The sequence below is a fragment of the Lepidochelys olivacea genome, assembly GCF_965140295.1.
Source record: "Lepidochelys olivacea isolate rLepOli2 genome assembly, chromosome: 9".
In the NCBI taxonomy this organism is placed as follows: domain Eukaryota; kingdom Metazoa; phylum Chordata; order Testudines; family Cheloniidae; genus Lepidochelys; species Lepidochelys olivacea.
In genome coordinates this window covers 21,710,998-21,732,234 of record NC_140419.1, presented here as the reverse complement: position 1 = coordinate 21,732,234, position 21,237 = coordinate 21,710,998, and the positions used below count along the sequence as shown (strand labels likewise).

General features: G+C 43.2%; 1 protein-coding gene across 2 annotated transcripts in view; it reads right to left on the bottom strand.

Moving 5' to 3' along the window:
• The window catches only part of PPM1L (protein phosphatase, Mg2+/Mn2+ dependent 1L), a 189,766-nt gene extending 169,525 nt beyond the window's left edge, over nucleotides 1–20,241 (bottom strand). The window contains exons 1-2 of one of the 2 annotated variants that reach the window (XM_084639292.1): nucleotides 20,211–20,241; nucleotides 18,844–19,554 (exon numbers count right to left, since the gene is read on the bottom strand). In XM_084639292.1, the coding sequence (XP_084495418.1) occupies nucleotides 18,844–19,246 (403 nt within the window). In that variant the 5' untranslated portion in view covers nucleotides 19,247–19,554; nucleotides 20,211–20,241. Of the gene's footprint in view, nucleotides 1–18,843; nucleotides 19,555–20,136 lie in introns of both variants that reach the window. The other variant, XM_084639291.1, reaches the window with a different exon arrangement.
• Nucleotides 20,242–21,237: the final 996 nt, after the last annotated feature.

The following is a 21,237-nucleotide window of genomic DNA, read 5'->3' as shown; positions in this document are numbered from 1 at the left end:
CCACTGTATGTCAAGGAAGTCTTGCCTGATATTACCTTTGGTAGCCCTGGCAGCAGCATCATGCAAGAAACCACAAAGCTGGAAGAAAATGTTGTGCTTTTTTGTTCCTGGAGATGACCAAGCTAGCCTAAATCAGGGGTGTTTAATCTGCCTTCTCTTTGACCTGTACAGCAAGCTTTCATGAACAATGATCCCCACACTCTGATATTTGTTGAAGTTAGTTCTGCTAATTATTTGATCTTTGGCTAAGAAAGCTTAATGGTTAATGACGTGGGTTAAGATGTGATGCAGAAATTTGCATCCCTGAAACTGTTTATTGGAGTACACAGTTTCTTCAATGGTTGAAGCCTGCCCTTCTAGCCTTACTCAGTAAGTTTGTTCTGAGTGCAAGGGTTTCCTTGAGCTACTTCTCAACAAAAACTTGACCACTCTTCCTCTCTACTGTAAGAACTACAGTAATATACCGTCTGCACGCTCTCTCATTTGCACACAGGATTCTCTCCAGTAACCATGGAGTTTCCTGAACTACTAGCTTTCAGAAATGGCAACATCCCTAATATGAAGATTGTGGACATTTGTTCAGCACTCTAATTTATTCAAAAAGAAAAGGAGTACTTGTGGCACCTTAGAGACTAACCAATTTATTTGAGCGTAAGCTTTCGTGAGCGACAGCTCACTTCATCGGATGCACACTGTAGAAAATACAGGAGATGTTTTTATACACACAAATCATGAAAAAAACGTGTTTATCACTACAAAAGGTTTTCTCTCCCCCCACCCCACTCTCCTGCTGGTAATAGCTTATCTAAAGTGATGACTCTCCTTACAATGTGTATGATAATCAAGGTGGGCCATTTCCAGCACAAATCCAAGGTTTAACAAGAACGTCTGAGGAATGGGGGCGGAGGGGGGGGTGTTAGGAAAACAAGGGGAAATAGGTTACCTTGCATAATGACTTAGCCACTCCCAGTCTCTATTCAAGCCTAAGATAATTGTATCCAATTTGCAAATGAATTCCAATTCAGCAGTCTCTCGCTGGAGTCTGGATTTGAAGTTTTTCTGTTGTAATATCGCAACTTTCATGTCTGTAATCGCGTGACCAGAGAGACTGAAGTGTTCTCTGACTGATTTATGAATGTTATAATTCTTGACATCTGATTTGTGTCCATTTATTCTTTTACGTAGAGACTGTCCAGTTTGACCAATGTACATGGCAGAGGGGCATTGCTGGCAAATGATGGCATATATCACATTGGTAGATGTGCAGGTGAACGAGCCTCTGATAGTGTGTTCTGTTATTTTCTTTGTTAGGCCTGTCCTGTAGTAAGTGACTTCTGGGAACTCTTCTGGCTCTATCAATCTATTTCTTCGTTCACCTGCACATCTACCAATGTGATAGATGTGCCACACTCTCAAAGAAACTGTGGAACCACCTGATCAACATCCTATACAGCAAACAGGGAAAGATTAAGAATGAGCTCTCACAACTGGATTCTCTCATAAAAAACAACCTTCCACACAAACTTCCTCGTGGCTGGAGACAAGCCATTTACAACACACACTTTGCTTCTCTACAAAGGAAAAAGGACACTAAACTATCTAAACTACTACATGCCACAAGGGGCCACAACAGTGGTTCCCTTAACCCACGCAAAAATATTGTTAATCTATCCAGCAATACTCTTAGCCCAGCAGAAGAATCTGTCCTATCTCGGGGCCTCTCCTTCTGACCCTCCACCCCCACAAACATGCTACAGTTCTGTGGTGACCCAGAATCCTACTTTCGACATCTCTGACTCAAGGAATATTTCCAACACACCTCTGAACAGCATGCTAACCCACAGAAACCATCCTACTAACACTACAAAAAGAAGGATTCTGGGTGGACTCCTCCTGAACGTTGAAACAGACTGGACTTCTACATAGAGTGCTTCCGCCGACGTGCACAGGCTGAAATTATGGAAAAGCAGCATTACTTACCCCATGACCTCAGCCGTGCAAAACACAATGCCATCCACAGCCTCAGGAACAACTTTGACATCATAATCAAAAAGGCTGACAAAGGAGGTGCTCTCTTCATCATGAATAGGTTGGAATATGAACGAGAAGCTGCTAGGCAGCTCTCTGACACCACATTCCACAGGATATTACCCTCTGATCCCACTGAGGGTTATCAAAAGAAACTACACCATCTGCTCAAGAAACTCCCTGAAAAAGCACAAGAACATATCTGCATAGACAAACCCCTAGAATCCCGACCTGGGGTATTGTATCTGCTACTCAAGATCCATAAACCTGGAAATCCTGGATGCCCCATCATCTCAAGCATTGGCATCCTGACAGCAGGATTGTCTGGCTGTGTAGACTCTCTCCTCAGACCCTATGCTACCAGCACTCCTAGCTGTCTTAGAGACACCACTGACTTCCTGAGGAAACTACAATCCATTGGTGATCTTCCAGAAAACACCACCTTGGCCATTACGGCGGTAGAAGCCTTCTGCACCAACATTCCACACAAAGATGGACTACAAGCCGTCAGGAACAGTATCCCCAATAATGTCACGGCAAACCTGGTGGCTGAACTTTGTGACTTTGTCCTCACCCACAACTATTTCACATTTGGGAACAATGTATACCTTCAAATCAGTGGCACTGCTATGGGTACCCACATGGCCCCACAGTATGCCAACATTTTTATGGCTGACTTAGAACAACACTTCCTCAGCTCTCGTCCCCTAATGCCCCTACTCTACTTGTGCTATATTGATGACATCTTCATCATCTGGACCCATGGAAAAGCTGCCCTTGAGGAATTCTACCATGATTTCAACAATTTCCATCCCACCATTAACCTCAGCCTGGACCAGTCCACACAAGAGATCCACTTCCTGGACACTATGGTGCTAGTAAGCGATGGTCACATAAATACCACCCTATACCAGAAACCTACTGACCGCTATTCCTACCTACATGCCTCCAGCTTTCACCCAGACCACACCACATGATCCATCGTCTACAGCCAAGCTCTACGATACAACCACATTTGCTCCAACCCCTCAGACAGAAACACCTACAAGATCTCTATCAAGCATTCTTACAACTACAATACCCACCTGCTGAAGTGAAGAAACAGATTGACAGAGCCAGAAGAGTACCCAGAAGTCACCTACTCCAGGACAGGCCCAACAAAGAACGTAACAGAACGCCACTAGCAGTCACCTTCAGCCCTCAACTAAAACCAATCCAGTGCAACATCAAGGATCTACAACCTATCCTGAAGGATGATCCCTCACTCTCACAGATCTTGGAGACAGGCCAGTCCTCACTTACAGACAGCCCCCCAACCTGAAGCAAATACTCACCAGCACCACACCACACCACAAAAACACTAACCCAGGAACCTATCCTTGCAACAAAGCCTGTTGCCAACTCTGTCCACATATCTATTCAAGGGACACCATCATAGGACCTAATCACATCAGCCACACTATCAGAGGCTTGTTCACCTGCACATCTACCAATGTGATATATGCCATTATGTGCCAGCAATGCCACTCTGCCATGTACATTGGCCAAACTGGACAGTCTCTACGCAAAAGAACAAATGGACTCATATCACACGTCAAGAATTATAACATTCAAAAACCAGTCAGAGAACACTTCAACCTCCCTGGACACTCAATTTCAGATATAAAAGTCGCAATTCTTCAACAAAAAAACTTCAAAAACAGACTACAACGAGAAACTGCAGAACTGGAATTAATTTGCAAACTGGACACCATTAAATTAGGCTTGAATAAAGGCTGGGAGTAGATGAGTCATTAGACAAACTAAAAACAATTTCTCCATGCTACTTTTCCTCCTACTGTTACTCACACCTTCTTGTCAAGTGCTTGAAATGGGCCATTCTAATTATCACTACAAAAGTTATTTTTCTCCTGCTGATAATAGCCCACCTTAATGGATTGGCCTCGTTAAGAGTTGGTATGGCAACCCACATTTTTTCATGTTCTCTGTATATATCTATATCTATCTTCCTACTGTATTTTCCACTGCATGCATCTGATGAAGTGGGCTTTAGCCCACGAAAGCTTATACTGAAGTAAATGTGTTAGTCTCTTATGTGCCACAAGGACTCCTCGTTCTTTTTGCTGATACAGACTAACGCAGCTACCAGTCTGAAACCTATCACCATTTAAGGGCCAAGTTATTTATTTATAGGCATCATTCCCATGGAAGAGACTTTTTACAGAAAGCTAAATCTTACCTTTCAAAATAAACAAAGCTAGGGTTGGGCTCCATACAGTCTCTTAAGGCAAAGAATTCTATAGCCAGCGTCCTATTACTAGGAAAGCTCTGTTCCCAGCCACCAATAACCTAAATTTAGATCTTTATAGCCACATCAGCTGTACTCTGGAGTACAACTACTTTGCAAGGCCACAGAAGGTAAGGCAATTTCTGTAGCAGCCAGGTCCCTCTCTTTTATAGCTCTGTAGATAGGCCAGTACTTTATATTCTGTTCAGAAGTGAACAAGGAAACTAGTAGAGTTCAGATGTGAACAGGTGTGAGGAGGCTGTGGCTTCTGTTTCATGTACAACAGTGGTCCAATGTGGAAAGTGTACATGTCTGCCTGGCCAGTCAGAGAGGAAAGAAATCCATCTGTGAGAAATCCATATGGGGGAAGTTCTGCATGACTTAGACTTCATACTAATTTGACAACTGGTCTGACGTTGTCTACTGTTAATGAGGTTAGACTACTAGTAAGTAAGATGATCTCTGTAAGCACAGTGCAGTTACAAATCTTACAAAACTAAGGCCTTGTCTACACACTGGGGTAAGTCGACCTAAGTTACTCTACTCCAGCTGCGTGACATAGCTTAGGGCGACTTACCACAGCGTCTTTACTGCAGTGCATTGATGGGAGACGCTCTCAGGTTGACTTACCTTACTCTTCTTGGGGAGCTGCAGTACCAGAGTCAACCAGAGACTGCTATGCCGTCAATTTAGCAGATCTTCACTAGCCCTGCTAAATCGACCCCCGCTGTATCGATTGCACCTGCATCAATCTCCCAGTAATGAAGACAAGCCCTAAGAAACTATTTTGGATTATCAAACAAAAACCTACAGACCAGTTTTTGAACATTCCACATAGTTCACAATTTAAAGGTGCAATATTATAGACAGCCAGCCATCAAAGGTCATAATGCCATAAGTAATTATGTCTTCCTCCCATTGAGCTTTAGCTACCTGTTCTTTATCCCTCCATTTATCTCTTCCAGGTATTAGAACACCTGGGTGATAAGCAAAGGGTGCATAGCTGGCGAAGTAGTCAAGTATCTTCTGCACATTAAAAGTACTGCTAGCACGAGACCATGACATTGTACATCTTGAGAGGTCTCATGCAGATATTTAGAGAGGAAAGAATATTGTGTATTATGGGGAGCCACAAAATAGAGGGGTCTGCTTGGTTAGAAGTGTCCTCCATGACTCCAAGCGATCGAAGCACCTACCCTATTGTGATTCAGCAAAGACATTCAGCATTGTTTCTAATCTGAGGCCATTAGATTAATCAAAATTAGCAGGGCCTTTGCTATACCATGTTCTGCCCTAAAAATTATTGTGAAGGATACACAATGCTGATGGAGGACAAGTGATGCTGGAGCTTAGATGTCACCACTTTCTTGATTAACTTGCCAAGAAAAGAAATGCTGAATAGCTTAACAGGTGCTCATGAATTTAGTTTCAAGAATTCTAATAATTACTATGTCTTATTTTCAGCTCTCTCTCCCATCTGTAGGGCCCTACCAAAATTCATAGTCCATTTTGGTCAATTTCGCATTCATAGGATTTTTAAAATTGTAAATTTCATGTTTTCAGATAAATCTGAAATTTCATGGTGTTGTAATTGTCAGGGTCCTGACTCAAAAAGGAGTTGTGTGGGGGGGGGGGGCGGGGTTGCAAGGCTATTAAGGGAGGGTTGCAGTACTGCTACCCTTCCTTCTGTGCTGCTGCTGCTGGTGGCACTGCCTTCAGAGCTGGGCAGCTGGAGAGCAGCGGCTGCTGGCCGGGATCCCAGCTCTGAAGGCAGAGTCGTCGTCATCAGCAGAGCAGAAGTAAGGATAGCATGGCATGGTATAGCCACCCTTACTTCTGCGATGCTGCCTGCAGAGCTGGGCCCTCAAATCAGCAGCTACCACTCTCCAGCTGCCCTGCTCTAAAGACAGCAGCACAGAAATAAGGGTGGCATAGTATAGTATTGCCACCCTTACTTCTGCGCTGCTGCTGGCAGGATGCTGCCATCAGAGCTGGGTGCTTGGCCAACAGCAGCCGTTCTCTGGCCGCCCAGCTCTGAAAGCAGTGCACAGGTTAGGGTGGCAATACCACAACCCCCTAAAATAACCTTGTGAACCCCCAGCAACTCCCTTTTGGGTCAGGACCGCCAACTTGAGAAATGCTGGTGGTCTCTGTGAAATATGTATAGTACAGGATAAAAGCACACAAAAGACCGGATTTCATGGTCCGTGACACATTTTTCATGGCAATGAATTTGGTAGGACCCTATTCATTTGTGTTTTAATCATAATGGGTTTTAGGATATGCCTTTTCCTGTTGTTCAGCAACATGGTTTTAAAACAGCTGGCTATGAAGGAAGACTTCAGTAAGAGATGTATATTCCACCTGCCAAAAAAGCTTTTAAATCTCTTTGGAGAAGCCAGTGCAGGTGAAGGCCAGCCTCTTAAAAAGTTGCCGGTACTCTGGATGCATTTTCATTTGATTCTTTTTTCATGGTGTTATAAATTGAAAATGCTGTTTTGTTTATCTGAAACAGCTATAAGAATTCCCACTCTAGTTCAGAACAAGTTTATATTAACTTATTTTTAAGAATTTGTTAGCTTCAATCCAAGCAACTAAAAAAAAATAAAAAGGAAAGAACGATTATAATTAAGACTTCTGGTGCACTCTGCATATTCTCCTAGTGAAGTAATTCAAAGACTGATGCTCGAGTAAAGCTGGTTTTGAAGACAACCCATGTAGAACTCCGCAACCACAACCATACTTAGAACAACAATTTTATATTCAAGCAGACCACCAAGCATTTCTTGGGAGGCAGAAGGAGATAGAAAGTGCTTCTGTCCCATAGCTTTAAAAATATCATTATTACCTTTAAAAAAGGTACTATTCCAGTGCATTATAGTCTTTGGCTCTTCCATGCAATGTTCGTCCAAAGGGGATTCAATCACTCTGAATGGTCGGCTATTTCTTCGAACATCACAGCTGTAATTAGTAGCTTTGAGAAAAGTTCTCTTCAGTTGCCATGCAGTTCACTTATTTGTACAAATAAGATGTTCAAACAATCATTTTCAATGTTACATAGCAATCCCATCTTCATTATGAGGAATTGAACTTAATAAAGTTAGCTACATGTTGACTTCATTTGTATTAAAAACACACCTTTTTGCACTGTTTTGTTTTCTCCCTCTTGTGTATAAGACTCTTGCAAAAGTCAACATTTAGAATACTTATTCACCTCTCTTCCAAAAGGAGATGTTAACATGCCCATATTTGTTTATAAACTTAAGTAGCATCTTATGTTAGCATTTCTTTTTAGAAGAGAAGCAACATTAAAGGCCACACAGTTCTGGGAATTGTGACACTCCATCAATTGCTACTGCAAAATATTCATACGGAAAACAAAATACTGAGCCAAATCCTGAGTCATGATGAGTATAGGCACATGCCAACAAACTGATTGCCAGCAGTAGGATCACAGAGCAGAAGTTAGTGTCCAGAATCAGGAAAGCTGACACACTGGAAATGCTGCTCCATAGGCCTTCCATGCAGGGGGACGTAGCCAAGGTGTCTGGGGCATGGTTTGCAAGTTGACAAATACTCCCTGACTCACTAATGGCTGCTATGCATACACTCCCTTTTGCCCTCAACTATTCTGTCTCTTTGTTGAAATATAATGGTAGTATGGCAAGCTTGCTAGTAGCCTATGTACAAGTGCATGTTAAACACACCTTACAGTAGCCCACATATCCACTTATGGAGGAAGACAGGGTGGCTACACCACTTTTCATGCACTTGACAGAATATGGTCCACCGTTTTTGTCACAGTTCAGTGTCTGTTGCGCCTTAGACCTTTCCCTTGTGTCTGCACCCCTCCCCCACGTATTAGGCCTCTTGGTGTCTCTACACCGCTCTGCAGTTGGACTAACAGGGAAGGGGGGGGCTAAATAGCAGTGCGTACCGAAGTAACTCCCCTATGTGGATGTGCCATCAGAAACTAAAAGGTTCCTAGTTCATGTTAATATAGCCCTGTTTGAAGACGATTACATTAATGCAAACTAGGAATCTCTTAGTTTGCACCCCCCAGCATCCACATTGGGGGGGGGGGGTTACTGTGCAGCACTTCAGTAGGCACTGCTATTCACACCCACATGTGTGCCAACTGTGATTACTCAGCAGGTCTGATGGGGTTTGACATCTTTGGGAGTTGTGACCACCAGTGAAAATAGTTTTCTCAAAAAACAAATTGTTTAATCCCAGCAGTAGGAACACAGCATAACAAGAGAAAAGGGTTTTAACAAAACCATCTTACCTAAGGTTTAGGTGGGCCTAGTTTTCCAGGCTCCAAAGTCCTTGCCTCTCTTTCACACACCCCCTCAGCCCCACTTCAGGGTTGTGCTTTTATCCCTCCTAAAGTGATACCTTCATGGTAAATGACACCTTCATGGTCCATTCCGTGAACGGTGCGGTTTTGAGACTATTTACTACTTTCCTGCCTGCCTGGAATTAACGCCTTGTAATCAATACAGCAAACGACAACAACAGTCAAACAGAAGAACCTATTCATAAAACATTTCAGGGATCTCCCACATCCCTCACAGTTTTGTTCAGTGTCCTATAAAAAGACCTTTTTTAAAAACTAGAGAGAATCCAGAGGGTTTTTATGTCAAATTATAACATTTTTAATTAAAATTCAGGTCTAAAAATCATATCTTACCCAAAACATTTTTTAAAGTTTCCCCCACTAAGATTCCATGCCACATGCACAGAATCCTGAATTTATATTTTACATAACACTAAATCAAAACCAGTTATCCCAATACAATTACCTCACTGGTTTGGGAGAAGAGATTTAGGCAATTTCAGTTTAGTGATCCATCTAGATTACCTGCAAATTAACACATCCTCACTTAAATGCAAGGTTTTTGTGTTTTGTTTAGTTGTTTTAAAATGGTACATGACCTCGGATGGACCAGAGAACTACATTATGGGACATGCACTTTCACTGATTAGAAGAAATGCTTAATGCCTTCCAGAAGTTTTATAACTGGTAGAAAATGAAAATGTAAAGAGATTTATTTCATTAAACAGTTTATTGGTTGAACGCAGCACTGACAGTCTCTGCTATTAAAAATAGAATTTTATTAAATTAATGTTTATCCCTAAGGGGGATTTTGTTTAAAAAAAGATTTGCCAACATTAAATGATGACTAGAAAATTTGCAAGGAATAACAGAAATTTTAAGATTGAAAGTAAATGCAAATAAATGTTCATTTCTCCAGGGGAGCTTTGAGGTTTGCCGACATGCGGTGCAATGGATAATTGCATTGTGGTTTAGCAGTTACAACACGTACTTTGATTGTCTGGCTGGAGATGTCAGCTGCTCACACAGCTGTGAATCAGACAAGGTTGGAGATGATGAGAGCTGGCAATGTTTCAGCATCATAATAATCAATTTGTATCATCAGCAGTATGATTGGTACTCCATGCTGTCATGCAGCTCTCTCACTGAAGTTCATTAAGGCTCCCAAGAAGAATAATTATACTGCTGCTTCTTCGCCCTGCCCCACTTCATTGTATTACCTGGCAATCCTGGGGCTTCTCTACTCATTTAGAGGCTCTATCCCACCTGAGCACCTCTCAGCCTTGAGCTACTTTCCTAGAATAAAAATTCATTGTTTCATCAAAAATTCAATCAGAATATTTTATGGCCTCTTTGTTATTCTAGACCTGAAACCCTACTAGTCACTACAAGTATTTGTGTTTTATTATTTCATGGACTAACTTATTGAACACATAGACAGTCTGAAATAGCACCATCTATATAGGTCCAAGAAGAACTGTGTCATTTTACAATGCATTATGGCATAAATGGACAACTCTCAAACTGCTATTAAAAATCTTCCCCCACCTCTCTCTACCCCATTCATTCAATAAACTAAATTATTTGCCAATATTCTGATAACTTGCAGGAAAAAATGTCTGTAGGTATGCCAGAATTTAAGTTTTCTATACTGTACTCTTCTGATCAACTTTTCATTTGACAGCAAGTATTAAAATCCTTTTATAACAACAATCTAAAGGATGTAAAAATCAGAAGGGTGCTCATACACAGTACTCAGTGCATTCGATCAAAGGGCTTGAAAAATCTGCTCAGAGAATTGGAGAAGCTTAAAATCATCAGTGTTTAACAAATTTAAAAACTTTCATTTTAATATTTCTAAGTTATTACTTAGCCCTTCTAGATGCAAAGGGTCTTCCTAATACGAACCAATATAAACTGATGATACAGTGCTGCCTTCCTACAGCTCCAGTGCCTCTACTGGTACACAGGTTTACCAGTCAATTGAGTGAAATTAACAGGACACTGGTCAGTTTCACTAGGGGCTATATAGAACCTTATGGGCAGCAATGAGACTTAAGAATCATGTCAATTTCCTGTTGCTGTTTGAGCTTTGTGGGAAGCAGAAGAGTGTAGTTATTTATGGAGGAGTAAAGAGACTACAAAAAGTCTGGGGGAAAATATGAATTGAGTAGAAGAGAACTGTCTGTCTTGTAACATCCAGGAAACATTGGAAGAGGGAGAAAAGATAACGCTTCTTCTCTTACCCAACAGCTAGAAGCAGAACACTCAAGCTCTGCACTGAACTATTTTTTTAATCCCACTCCCATCCCCTTCCCATCCTGTTCCTGCTCCACAATACCCACTCCCACCCGCTTCTGCATTGTTTCTTGCATTTTTATCCTGTTCCCACCCACAAAAACCTTAGATGCCGCAAATCCTGCAAGGGAGAGAGAGCTTCCCCGTGCCACTAAAAATAAATAGGATCCGTTATTATATAAACAGAATTCAGACAATTTTTACCACTAAAAGAATAAAACAAATCTTTCTTAAACCTTGTTATAATACACATCAAATTTCTTTCTATTCCATGCTTAAATTTAAGTATTAAAATCTTTCTTTTAAAAAATGGCTGAAATTCTATTTATGACAAACTGAGGAGAGATTTAGTGTTTTCCTGCAAATTACCACAGTCTGGGGGCTTTTTTGCACACCCAATCCCACCCACAACAATCCCACCCACCTGCTCCAGCTATTATGGCTATTATCCCAGTCCCACTGCAGGGCTCTACAGAACACCACTTCTACAAGACACAGGCTGGTTTGAAGAGTCAAGTCTCCAGAGTCCAGACAATTGCAATTATTCATTTTAACTAGGGCTGTCAAGCGATTAAAAAAATTAATCGCATGATTAATCGCACTGTTAAACAATATTAGAATACCATTCATTTAAATATTTTGGGACGTTTTCTACATTTTCAAATATACTGATTTCAATTACAACACAGAATACGAAGTGTACAGTGCTCACTTTATATTTATTTTTGATCACAAGTATTTACACTGTAAAAAACAAAAGAAATAGGTGAATGGAAAAATACTAATACAAGTACTGTAGTGTAAACTCTATCATGAAAGTTCAACTTACAAATGAAGAATTATGTACCAAAAACACTGCATTCAAAAACAAAATGTAAAATTTTAGAGCCTGCAAGTCACCTCAGTCCTACTTCTTGTTCAGCCAATTGCTCAGGCAAACATGTTTGTTTACATTTGCAGGAGATAATGCTGCCTTCTTATTTACAATGTCACCTGAAAGTGAGAACAGGCTCTCTCATGGCACTGTTGTAGCCGGTGCTGCAATATATTTACGTGCCAGATGTGCTAAAGAGTCATGTCCCTTCATGCTTCAACCACCATTCCAGGCAACATGCGTCCATGTTGATGACGGGTTCTGCTCGATAACAATCCAAAGCACTGCAGACCAACGCGTGTTCGTTTTCATTATCTGACTCCAATGTCACCAGCAGAAGGTTGATTTTCTTTTTTGGTGGCTTGGGTTCTGTAGTTTTGCATTGGAGTGTTGCTCTTTTAAGACTTCTGAAAGTATGCTCCACGCCTCGTCTCTCTCATATTTTGGAAGGCACTTCAGATTCTTAAACCTTGGGTCGAATCTTTAGCAATCTCACATTGGTACCTTCTTTGCGTTTTGCCAAATCTACAGTGAAAGTGTTCCTAAAATGAACACGTGCTGGGTCATCATCCAAGACTGCTATAACATGAAATATATGGCCAGGGCCGTTCCTACCTGAAGTGGTGCCCTACGCAGCCCAAGCACCTGCACCCGTTCTGCAGGGAAAGCAGCCGTTCCGCTGGGGGGCCCGGCCCCTCCGCCGGGGTGGTGGGGGGGAGGGTTGCGCTCAAGGGCTGCAGGGCAAGGAGCTGTCGGGGGCAGCAGCATAGCAGGGAGGACCAGGGCAGCATAGAGGATTAGCTGGGGGCCTGGTGCCAGCAGCAGGAGTCAGGCCCACGCCCCCGCACTCACCGGTGGCAGGAAGAAGTAGAGCAACCTGGCCCCAGCCCGCTCCACTCCCCCAGCTCCCAGTCCTGTCGCTTAGAGGAAGGGGTCAGGCCCACCCCTGCACTCACCAGCGGCAGCAGCGGGAAGCGGAGCAACACAGCTGGGAGTTGGCAGAGCGGAGCGGGTTGGGGCCGGGTCGCTGTGCTTCCCGCCGCTGGTGAGTGCAGGGGTGAGCCAGAACCCTTCTGCTGGCTCCAGTACCCCCGCTAATCCCGCGGGCCACGTCACTCGGGGAGGGAGCAAGGGGTGGAATGTGGGCGGGATGGGGGCAGAGCAGGGGTGGGAAGAGGTGGGGTGGGGTGGAGCAAGGGCAGAGGTTTGGGGGAAGGGGTCAAATTGGGGCACGGCGGGGGCGGAGCAGGGGCACTGACCAGGGAATGGGGCTGGCTGCTGGAATCAGCACCATATACACAGCATGCAGCTGCCTAGGGCACCATGAAATTTGGCGCCCCAAATTACGTGGTGCCCTATGCAGCTGCGTATTCCGTGTATGCCTAACAACGGCCCTGTATATCGCAGAATGCGGGTAAAACAGAGCAGGGGACATACAATTCTCCCCCATGGAGTTCAGTCACAAATTTAATTAACACATTTTTTTAACAAGCATCATCAGCATGGAAGCATGTCCTCTGGAATGGTGGCTGAAGCATGAAGGGGCATATGAATGTTTAACATATCTGGCATGTAAATACCTTGCAATGCCAGCTACAAAAGTGCCATGCAATGCCTGTTCTCACTTTCTGGTGACATTGTAAGTCAGAAGAAGGCAGCATTATCTTCTGTAAATGTAAACAAACTTGTTTGTCCTAGCGATTTGTTGAACAAGAAGTAGGACTGAGTGGACTGGCAGGCTCTAAAACTTTACATTGTTTTATTTTTGAATGCAGTTATGTAACAAAAAAAAAATCTACATTTGTAAGTTGCACTTTTACAATAAAGAGATTGCACTACAGTAGTTGTCTGCGGTGAACTGAAAAATACTATTTCTTCTGTTTATCATTTCATTATCCCTCAGTCCACGCTGCTTCCTGCAGCCCCCATTGGCCTGGAGCGGCAAACTGCAGCCAGTGGGAGCCACGATCGTCCGAACCTGCTGACGCAGCAGGTAAACAAACCGGCTCAGCGCGCCTGGGGCTTTCCCTGAACAAGCAGTGGACCACAGTTGAGAACCACTGAGTTAAACCAATGCAAGTCAGTGTCTGGACACATACATCTGTTTAAAATAATTTATCTCAGTTTGGCTTGCACCTGTACGTTTGCTAGTGCAAACCAAACAGATAAGCCTGGTTTTAAAATGACTATAAGGTTTTCCACCATAGTGTTTTCCACCAGTTTAACAAAATTGGCTAAAATACCATACCTTTAGCTTAACTGCAGCAAGCTTGTGTATACAGCAGGTCTTAATTAGAATGATATAAGAGTTATTTTGCAATGTGAGAAGTGTCTCTCTCTGACATCATACCCATGAGCTGAGACTGTTTTACTATCCAACAACAGAAATTTTGCTATATTTCATTTTATTTTGGGGGGAAGGGGGGTTCTTTGGGCCAACAGAGATTTGAGAATCATGGATCAATATAACCCCATCACTGTAAATATTTACTCAGTAAACAGTAAGTGCTTTGCAAAGGATCCCAGATTGAAGAATGAAGGAAGTTACTATAAAAGGAAAACCATTAGTAACCCTAACAATTCCTTGTGCTCATATGAACTCTGACTGTCTTGGAAAATGTATATTAAAAATGAGACATAGTGTTATCTGGCAAATAAAAATCAAAGCTCATTTACTTCCTTCAGACATAACTTAAGTTAAAATACTTCTAGAATGCAAGAGTAAAGTCTGCAAATAGGAACCTTTAATGTCAATGAACCTAATCAGCCCAAGATGAGCTAATTTGTTTTAATGCTAGTGATGAAACTTTATCTTCAGTGTTACAGGAAATAGACAATTACCTCTGTGTCAGGTACAAGTTTTGACAAGCTCTGTGTTCAAGATATCAGTAAAGGCAAAACAACTGATTAGCCTGTTTTCTTCCTTATAATGCACTCACCAAAAGCTCTCATTATCAGGATAAAAATGAATGCTTGAGAAAAAGAAACGGGGGTGGTGGGTTTTTTTGGTCAAAAAGGCAAAAGCAAACACTATTTTCCTTCCAGTAGTCTGCCATCATCTCTAGTTGGTTTACTGGGCACAGAATTTAAGAAAGTTTTTACAATATTTGCAGAAGGCTGGAAGGGTAGGTTGACCTACATACAGTACATTCCTGACAACATTAGTAAGGACTCTACACTGTTATCTGCTGGCCACTGCTCTCCGCCCCCCAACTCCACCCACTTTATACACTGCTAAGTTAATCAATTATCAGCATCTCCCGCTGATTACTTAGGACATTAATTTCTAGATCTTCTGGCACAAAAGGGTGTACTGAGTGGTTTGCAAGTATTTTAAATAAGCCATTAACTGTTTATTTGGTGAATGCTTTCTGCCCTCTCCCCTTCCCAAGATCCCAAAAAAGTTGAAAAGAACATTCAACATTCTGAGCATTTAAACAGGTCAATATGATATCAACTGCAAAATGCTCCTTTTACCCTAGTTATTGGGAGCATCCAGTACGTAGCTATTTATTGATTTTTTTAAAGTTTCCCTTCCTATATTGTTAAGGAAAGCCAACTATATACAATACAGCTACACATTTAAAATTATCAATGTTAAAGTATGGCTAAACATCCCTTCCTCTTTCAGCTGGTCTGTTTTTATGCTTATGGTTTGCTATTATACCATTTAACTAGTTTTCTATTCCTCACACTCTTCCAGCCTATATGGGACCTAAATTTCTTTTTAAAAATGCATACACAGCCTTTCAAGCCTTCTTTATATCCTAGAGAAACTAAAAAAGGCACCCAACCAGCTTTTTCACCCCCATTTGTAGATCACCTTTAAGAGAACTGTCCAAAGTCACACCATAAAGTATCAATGAACTGATTCCATATTTTCTTCTGCCAGTTATCTGCCTTAACCATTAAAACACACACACACACACACACTTCTCTACACATACTGTAAGAGTAGTTCATATTGCTCTTCAAGAAATAGTCAAATCAATTTTTACCTAAAGAAAGTTTGCACTACACATGATATAATGTATCAAGTTTCATTCCCCAAAGTAATTTTCCTTTTAACTTTTATAACTGCAGTAGCTAACCAGACCTTTAACTATAACAAATGCCACTAATATTTATTCTTGACTGTCTACTTATTGTCTAGGCAGCCATCAAAATTTGCAGTGGGTGGCTACTGACCATTCAGACTAAAGATTGCCTCTCTGGTCTTGTAATCACCCACACTACTAATAGAATTACTTATGTAAAATATTAAAATACTTAAAATGTTCACAAATTAACACTACACAGCAATTAATATTACTTGGCTGATGCTTCTCTGTCCTTCACCTGATGTGGCAACAAATAGTAGGGAAGAATTAATTCGGCATTTTATGTTTGCAGTGCTCTTTGTTAAGAAAAGTAAAATCTGCTTCATGTATTGTTCCACATATAAGTCAGGGATTGCCATTCACTTGTCCTTTGCATGCAAGACAAGAGGTTTTATAGAAGCTACTTAGCCAAAAGAAAAATAATGGAAAATTAAGTCATTATGAAATCTTTATTATATGTTTAGGCACAGTATTCCAAGGAGCCATTAACCATGTTTTAGGATTCCCCTCCCCAGATATTCAGAAAAACTCTTTAAACATAAGACTCCAAAACGAGACAAATATTTTGCATGCAATAAAAGCAAGCATTGTGCTATTCTTCAAATCAACAGAGCATATGTAGATAAAATTAACTGTTATGCCCACAGGGTGTTTAATGTGATGCACATAGGCCAGGCATGTCATGCTCTGATAACTCATTTTCTTTTATGAAACACCACAAAAACAGAAAACCATTTATGTATGAAGCGCTTAGACACTTGCTTCTTAAGAAAAGTAGTAAATAAGGACCCATACAATACTTTCATTTGAAAGCTAGATAATGGGTACTGGAATCTGTATTTTAAGACATTAGCCTGAGTAAAATTTGGAGAGATCTATTAAAGCCCTCAAAATTAGAGCTTTTTATTTTAAACACTGCCCACAATGTTAATCAATTAGAACAAATCCTCAGAGGCACCAGAAGCAGGTGGATATTAGTATAGAAGGTAAATGAGGTTTGCAGAGATATTAAGTTATTAGTTCAATATATCACATGTATATAGTGTTAGAATCTGAGGTCAGACCTATGTCTATTAAAAGTGAAAGTACTTGTATTAATATTTTTGTTATTTAATTGCACTTTCTAATCTTACATTATTTAGTATCTTCAGCTTTGGAAACAAGTGCTTAGATTTCCTCTAGCACCTCCTGTCCCCACAGAGGAGAGGGGCAGAACACACACACACACACAGTGATTGTACTATGTATTTGTCTATACTGGGCTTTTTAAACAAAATTCAATGTTGTTCCAGACATGGTTTGACTGGCTGGTGTCTACAACAAAAATTGTTTAGAGTTTTCAAAAAATTTAAACTTGCATTTCTACTCCACATTCTGGTTTCAGACATGGCTCAGAGGACAGAGCAGTTCAGAGGTGATCTTTATTAGGTTTGTGGAGAGCAGGGCAGGCATGAATTTGTTCTCTATACAACTTAATTGCCACTCCTTGGAGGATGGCTAGGAAGCTAGCATTGCTATGTACCCCTCCTTCCAATCCAAGGGGAAAAACACGGTATTGGTCACAACCAAATATAAAAACCTGACAAAAGCCTTTAATAATCGAAGTGTTAAGTTTACTCATACAATCAGTTGTTATTACTGAGGTGACAAAATCCTAACCAAGGCAAGACAATAGAAACATAGACCTCAACCATTTTGTCTGAAAGGAGATAAAGGCAATTTTCTCCCATCTGTCCAATGCATGGGGTTTAGAAACAGCACATTCAGGTTTAGAAGGGCAGCAGCTGCTGTCCTTGTGTGCTCCCTGAGTGCCTGATCTCTGTCAGAGCTTTTCTAGGAAGATACCTTGGCTGCTTGATATGTGAGAGCAGCTGAAGGAAATCCAAAGCCATCATGCCACAGCACAGTAACACACACACACACACACACAGACTCTTCAACTGGTGAGAAGAAATTTTAACATGCTTCTCTTCTCCAACTCCTCCAAAAAAACTCCTTCCCTAATCGTACACAAACCTGATACTGTACAGATAACAGGGCTGAAGCTAGGATATCATAAAGGGACCTTCCTTCTAAATTTCCTTCCCACTCTGAAAAATAAGCCACGGTTACAAGAACTTGCTCTTTGTGTGCAATGCCAACAGCTAAAGGGCAGCTTTGTACTCCTAGATAGGGGGGGAAACCTAAAGAAGGTTTTCACAACTACTGTTTGAGGTAAAGATGCAGCTCATCAAGTAATAATGTAAGCCACAGAAAACAACGTGAAAAAAGGAAAAACCTTCCTTGGCTGGGAAATAAAAGGTTTAGCAACAGCAAGCAAAAAATTTTAGTGGCAACATGAATTTCCCTGGCTTTCCCCTCAAAAGGGGAAACAAATCATTAACAGGAGAGATGCAAGAGATAAAAAGAAGCTCCGTGGGCTTCTCTTGCCTTGACCAAGAGGATGGGTTACTGAGGGAAATAAAGCTTCTTCCTATGTATGAAAACTTAGTGTTGCTCATATTAATTCTTTACAAAAAAAAAAGTTTATTCTGTGTAGTCTCCCCCTTGACTAACCCCCATTGCTGTTGCTGAGTCCAGTCCCTCACAAAATGGGGAGCCCAGATCACACCATTCCCTGACAAAAGATTATCCAGGCAGTCTGTATTAATTATTCTGCAAGGCAGAATCCACCTCCTGGAGCTTTTACTGTCCAAACAATTCCCTGCTGTAAAGCGTGTCGATGCACGGATTCTCCCTGTTTTCTCCAAGAGCTCTGATACTGGAAGGCAAGGGAGACCCAAGACTTATCCCTGCCCCTGAGCCTAGGAACTCTGTTGGAATTTAAAAAAAAAAATGTGAACATCTGGCCCAAAAGCCCCAGAAATGGGGACTCATCCATTCATTCCCCCTTGTGAGCATTAATCACCCCACAAACTTGCCTCTCCTCCATGCCCATCAAATATCCCGAAGATAGAGGGATGGGTCCTGTTGACAAGGTCCGTGATCACTTCGAACCTGTCCTCCATGTGGTCCCTCCGCCCTTGGATGGAGTAGACAGCCACATTGTGGCTCTTGAACTCCCAGGTCTTGGAGAACTCTGCATCCAGCACATCCAGCCCCCCAAACCTGTCATTCTGCATGATCTCAGCCACCTTGCCCTTCACCATCTTCACAGCATCCCTGCTGGACTTGACAATGGTTTTCACCTCATCAGTGTGGAAGAAATAACTCCAGAGGGCCAGGCTGATGCATAGCAGGAACAGGGTCTCTGGTCTTAGCAAGAAGTAACGCATGATCCGGCCCAGCAAAGACAGCAAAGTCATTGTATCCTCTATCATTTATTATAGAGACAGTGTATCTCCCACACCATGCACCACGCACCCCGATGGCTGGGATGGGTCTAAGACAAGGCAGCAAATCAATGCATGCTGTGCTAATGCAAGCCCAGTGAGGGCAGGGCTAGCTGCAGCCTCTTGCTCCTGCTGCTGCTTCAAGTGGGCTCACTCACTCACAGACGGCTGGGATGACTCTGATGCAAGGTAGAGATCAGCGCATGTTGGTGCTACAAAGTAATCCAACAAGGACAGGGCTGGTTAGCCGCCACCTCCTCTTGCTGCTGCTTCAGCTAGCTCCCACAGGGACAGATCTGACGTGAGATAGCAAAGACCAATGTACTCTCTGTTAGTGCAACAAACCAAGGGCAGGGTTATTCGGATGCTACAGCGGGATGTACGCGGCCCGATGACACAATGCTCTGCTATTGCAAGGCAAGGTCAGGTTCCCCCCTGCGGCCCCTGCTTCAGGGGTCTCACACAGGGATGGCTGCAGCCAGCTTTGATGCAGGGCAGCAAATCGACTCGTGTTTTGGGTTGTTCTACTAATGCACATCCAGCCAGCCCGCCCGGTGGCTAGGACAGAGGCAGCGGAGAACAGCGCACAATGCAAACCCACGAGCAGCGGGGCTCCGGCTCACCCCCTCCTCTGCCTGCTGCAGGGGCTGGTCTGACGCCCGGAGCAGAGCACGCTCGGCTAACGCCGCGCGCCCCACAAGGGCAGGCTCCCCGGCTTGCCTGCCTGGCGCTGCGGGGACGCCAGGAGCAGGATCCGGACACTGCCCGCTAGTACTGCAAAGCCAGGGGCCCCCCGGCTGCTGCCCGCCTGGAGCTCACGGGCACCGGCTCCCTCAGGCCTGGGCGGCTCGGGCGCACACCCCGTTCTCCCGCCTCACCCCTGCCCGGCTCCGGCGCCAGCGGTCCGCCTGCAGCAGCGATGGCACCGGCAGGGCCGCGCTCAGGTACCGACCTGCCTCTCGCCCCCCCGCCCCCACGTCTTGCGCCTGTCCCTCCCCCGGCCGGGGCGGGGCTCAGCCACCTCCTCCTCCCCAGAGGGACCCAGCCGCCTACAAGCCCCAGCAGTCCGTGCGCTTCCGCCTCGCGCGTGTGTGGCAGGAACCAGCCCAAAGGCTGCTGGGGGCTGTAGTCTGGGGAGCAGGCTAGATGAGGACTGAAGACTCCTGGCCCCGGCCTAGTAGCAGGCTGGACCCTGGACAAGGACTGAAAACGCTTGGCTCGGTCTGGACAGGTTCTGTGCACTGAGGGGTGGGTGACTTGGCCCACCGTGGGCTGGGCACAAAACAGGAATAGGGTTGGGAGGAATGAAGGTTTCAACATCTGTTCCCAGTTGGGTCGGAAGGGAAATCAAGACCTTGCACATTTTCTTGTGAAAAGAGGGAGTGAGAGAGTCCAGCCCAGGGCAGCCAAGGCTTCTGGCATTCAGCTCACCTGGGATGGGTTCACATCTCTCACTGCCTGCTTCAGAGCAGGGACTTCAGCCTCCATCTTCCCTATGCAGAAATGTTGACCTTGGGGTGGTCTGGTCCCTTTCTGATGAGAAATTCCATCCTAGGCCTGAGAAATCTACACAGAGGAAATTTCATCAAAACTGTTAAAAGTTTTTATTTCAACTAATTGAGGTTTTCAGATGAAAAAATTTTGTGTTGAAAAATTCCCAACTCTTGTTCCTTCCTGCCTCCCATCTGCAACGCCTTCGTCAGACAGGGTGAGGTGTCAGGCAGAAGGCTTTGCAAGGGTCCATCGAGCTAAGGCTGGGTTCCCCTATCCCTCCAGGGCCCCGCACATGGCCTTTAATTTGGAGGACCTTATCCATACCTTCATTCCACCCAAAGTTGATGTTCCTTCACTTTTGCTATTGAAAACTCTTTACATCAGAAATAAAGAATCAAATGAAAGTTATAGAACGTTATTAATGTTACAAGAGGAATCAACATTTTGAATATCTTCAATAAGCTTTTCAGAGGGGTGGAGGGCTT